Raw genomic sequence first — 3,972 nt, 5'->3', positions numbered from 1 at the left:
AGGACGACCAGAGACTGGAGCCATTCGTGTATTTCACCGCGGACGGGAATGGCTCCAACTCATGCGTACATTAATTTTTTTTTCGTTCTGGCTAAATAATTTATACACTGAGATAAAAACTGAAAGAGCGATTTATTAGGTTCTTCTTATGTTGAAGTCTCTAGTGCTAGCAAATGAAGCCCTCTTTCATTACTACAGGGCCATGTAGTTTCTAAGTTTTAAAAATAGTGCAGCAACTGCATGTCACGTTTGGAAAATAATCACACAATGTTGCGTGACGCTGCGACTGTTGTTTTAAATTTACAGTATGCTGTGCTGGAGAAATATGAGTTTTTTTTTCGTGGAAAACTGATTTTCTAGGTTATTGTTCACATGAAGGACAGATCCATTCATCAGGCTCTCCATCTGTTTTTGCACAACACCTAAAGGAAGAAAGTTGCGGATTAATTCTACTTGGTAATTTCTAACAACTCCATTTGACCTAAAAAAGGAGAAAACAAAAAAAACCAAAAAAATGTCTTATCAGTCAAACCAGTGGCTGTAGCACTGAATCATGTCGAAGTACCTTGACTGTTTGTAGTGATGGTACAACCAATCTTCGAGCAATTTTCGGCTATAACAAGAAAGAGTAAAACGATTTTATAAAACTTTTTCTAAAATTAATGAAGCTTAAGGCTGTTCATGACATGACGCTGTAATGGAACGAGTACATCTCGTTTGCCATTGTATCACACTATTGTCTTAGACAAGGTATTTATACCACTTTAATTTAAGTAATGAATAGATTCAGGGATATTTATGAGTGCGTGATTAGTTGAACACTTGTGCCTAAAGCCAAACTGAAGTGAGTAGAGAATATTATGACAGTCAAGATAACCACAGAGGTGCTTATACATAGCTTTTTCATATATTCTGCTAACAACAGATAGCACAGATACTGGCCTATAATTATCTTTGCCTTGTCTTTCTTGAAAATTGGAGTAACTTTGCCAATTTAAGTTTGTTTGGGAAAATGCCTCAGAGGAAAGAATCATTATTTAGGAATGAAAGAAGTGGAGAAATTTGGGTTTTAAGAATTTTTAGCAAGGGGACTGGAATACTGCAAGAACCTATGGATTTGTTATTGTCCATTTGAGATATGTAATACTCAACTTCAAGTGAGGTGATAAGGGAAAGGAACATTGATTCAGGAAGATTGCCATTTAGAAAAGAGGCAGGACAGCAATTCCCCTGTGAAATATGCCTGTCAGCGTTTCTACCCTCATTAACAAAAAAATTGTTTAAAAATGTCGGCAATGACACAGGAATTGTCAATAGATTTGCCACTTTCTAACAGGTTGGCAAATCAAATATCAAATATCAGACGAAAAAACGATTCTCAGTCTGCGTTTTGTACCCAGTCTGCAGTCTGCAGTATACACTTTGTACTGACAGGTTCGTGAGTAGAACTGTCCGCTTTCTAGTGTCCGTTAGCGCGGAGAGTTGACTGTATCTATATATAATAAAATTTTTTCAGATACGGATTTTGTCTAAGAGATCCTATGGTCCAAGTCTCGAGCTTAGCACAGTTTAAACTACTGCTAAGCCATTTCAAATCATGTTACCACCTTATAGGGTGTATTCTGCACGTGAATTTTAGTGACAAGAACAGAATTTGAAATCTAAATGAGTCTAACGGACTTGCATACCGCAAAAACATCTGAGGATATCGTGAAAAGCAATCCAACTCTGAGTGATGTAACACACTGGCCCCTGCCTTAAAACGACGGTATTTAGACCTAGTAAGAGTCTAGCCTTCGTGTAGCCGTACCCTCCCCCGTCATTATATATTTTCTTCCAAAAGAATGACGTCATAGAACACAATTAGTTTTAGGTTTTCGTAGACGTTCCCTCGCCCCGTTTCAGCGGGGTGGGAAGAGTGCGGTTGCATGTGGGCCCTAACTATCGACCGTGAAAACCTGAGAATGAAGTAAATCTTAGAAACCAATATGGCGACCTTCATACAGAAGAGAGTGATGTCTTTCTTCGTTCGCTTTAGCGGCCTGTCTATTCGACAAACCTCACCAGCCAGACATAATCCAAGTCTGAAGCGAAAAAATAAACCTTTGGTTCGGAGAAAGAAGAGACCAACGCTCTCCAGCCTCCGAAAAACTGCCGAGGTCGTACCTCCAATCGACCCTGAGTCCTTGTTGAATACAACGCTGTTAGAGGCATCGAGGCAGCGAAGGCCGGTGGAATTATCACCTGAAGAGAAAGAAAGAAGGACGTTACTCTTAAAAGAGTGGTCAAGGCACAAGATGCAGCAGCACAAGGAAGATTTACAGCGCTTCCAGGAACTGGAAAGATGTCGCGAAGAGGCCTTTAAAGAATTGAAGAAAAGTTCTCCGCTTCTTTACGAAGCCGGCATTAAAGTTGACGCCAATTTTTTCCCAATTGAGTTCAAGGGGCCAACTGAGACACCACCGATACCTGACTACTTGGCACCTGGCACGGAGGATGTTAAAGCAAAGAACAAAGGAAGACGCTAACCCCTTCACTCCCGAGATCTTATTTAGTAATTCTCCTTACTGAATATTATACAATTCTTAGCACTATACAGTTCTTAGTTTAGAGAGTTTGGCATCGGATCAACTATTCAGATCCCCTAATTCGGTCACTTTTCTGCTTGTTAGTATTGATATTGTAAGGAGAAATTCTGTTTTAGTCACTCACGGGAGTTAAAGGATTAATAAACACAGATTGACAGTGGTTGATCAATCACTTGATCTTGATGCAGACTTTATCTTAAATCAGGCATCAAGCTTGTAAATAACTTTTGTCTTTAGCCAGGTCATCTGTTTAGCTAGCTGTAATTTTTTTAGTGGATCAAAAACCATAGTTTTCCATGTTTTGGCTTCATACTCCAAATTGAATCTTTTTAGGTTGGTGTCTGATATCCAATACAGGACATTTCGCACAAAAGACTTCTCGCACAAGTCTTTTAGCACAAGTTTTGGACCGTTCGCACAATTCTTAGTGGTCATTTCGCACAATTTTATAAGTGAGAAACATCAGTATAAAAGGTATACTAATTGATACTGATAAGACATTTCGCCTTCACTTGTCACTTTCAATAAGATCCAACGGCGAGAACGTAGACATTTATTTACGTAATAACTTCAACTAGATCGAAACGCTTGTGAACACGATCGCTATTTCTTACTTGAAGAAAGGAACAAACCTTTCTCTCTATAAAAATGTAAAGAACTCCTTATTCGAACGATTACTTCTATTACTTTTCCTTTGTTAAACGAAAAACCTTTTAGTTTTGACAATACATCAACCACTACAAACATACGAACATGACGACCCAACGCTAAGGACGCCATGTTGATTTCGAAAGTAATTGTCACCAATCCTCCCTCCTCTGAAGTCAAAGTAAAAACCTGAAAACTGTTTCGCTTATTATTTAAAAGGACAAAAGACCTATTTACAACATTTCTGTGTAAATATATAAAATTCAAGTTCACGGCCATGTTACCCGACGAATCATGCATATTTTAACTCGCTACTCGGTCAAGACTCGTAGAAATTTAACCCTTTCCCACATTCATTTAAGCTATAGTACATCTAGATTTCTTTATTTGTTTTGATCTTAAGCTTATATGATAACTTATCGAACGGCTAGCGTATAATCTTTAAATTATTTTGAATTCTTGAAACTTTCATGAAATCATTTGTTTACATCACGGTCGCTATGACGCTTATCGATCGATACTGAACTCTCCATGGCTTGGTAATTGTTATTAGAATAATTTGAAAGGTTACTACTTGATAGACGTATTAAAATTTACGATCTTTAAAAAGATTACAGATCGTACTTGTCTTTCTACAAGATCACTAGTTTCTACCTACACTGACACGTTCAAGTTGTCAAATCACAACACTTGCACGTGCCAATATTCGATGTCAAGCACTCCCTGAATATCGAGT

The 3,972-nt window shown here is 38.1% G+C and overlaps 1 protein-coding gene across 1 annotated transcript; it reads left to right on the top strand.

Moving 5' to 3' along the window:
- Positions 1-1,975: 1,975 nt before the first annotated feature.
- On the top strand, positions 1,976-2,646 carry LOC136282396 (large ribosomal subunit protein mL40-like). The gene has a single exon (XM_066170018.1). The coding sequence runs from the start codon at positions 1,989-1,991 to the stop codon at positions 2,526-2,528; it is 540 nt and encodes a 179-aa protein (XP_066026115.1). The 5' UTR covers positions 1,976-1,988; the 3' UTR covers positions 2,529-2,646.
- Positions 2,647-3,972: the final 1,326 nt, after the last annotated feature.

The sequence above is a fragment of the Pocillopora verrucosa genome, chromosome 7 (genome assembly GCF_036669915.1).
Source record: "Pocillopora verrucosa isolate sample1 chromosome 7, ASM3666991v2, whole genome shotgun sequence".
Classification (NCBI taxonomy): domain Eukaryota; kingdom Metazoa; phylum Cnidaria; class Anthozoa; order Scleractinia; family Pocilloporidae; genus Pocillopora; species Pocillopora verrucosa.
The sequence above is the reverse complement of the archived record's forward strand: the minus strand, read 5'-3'. Positions and strand labels throughout refer to the sequence as shown.

Excerpts from the sequence above, each read along its gene's own strand:
- LOC136282396 (XM_066170018.1), top strand. The coding sequence starts at position 1,989 with ATGGCGACCTTCATACAGAAGAGAGTGATGTCTTTCTTCGTTCGCTTT.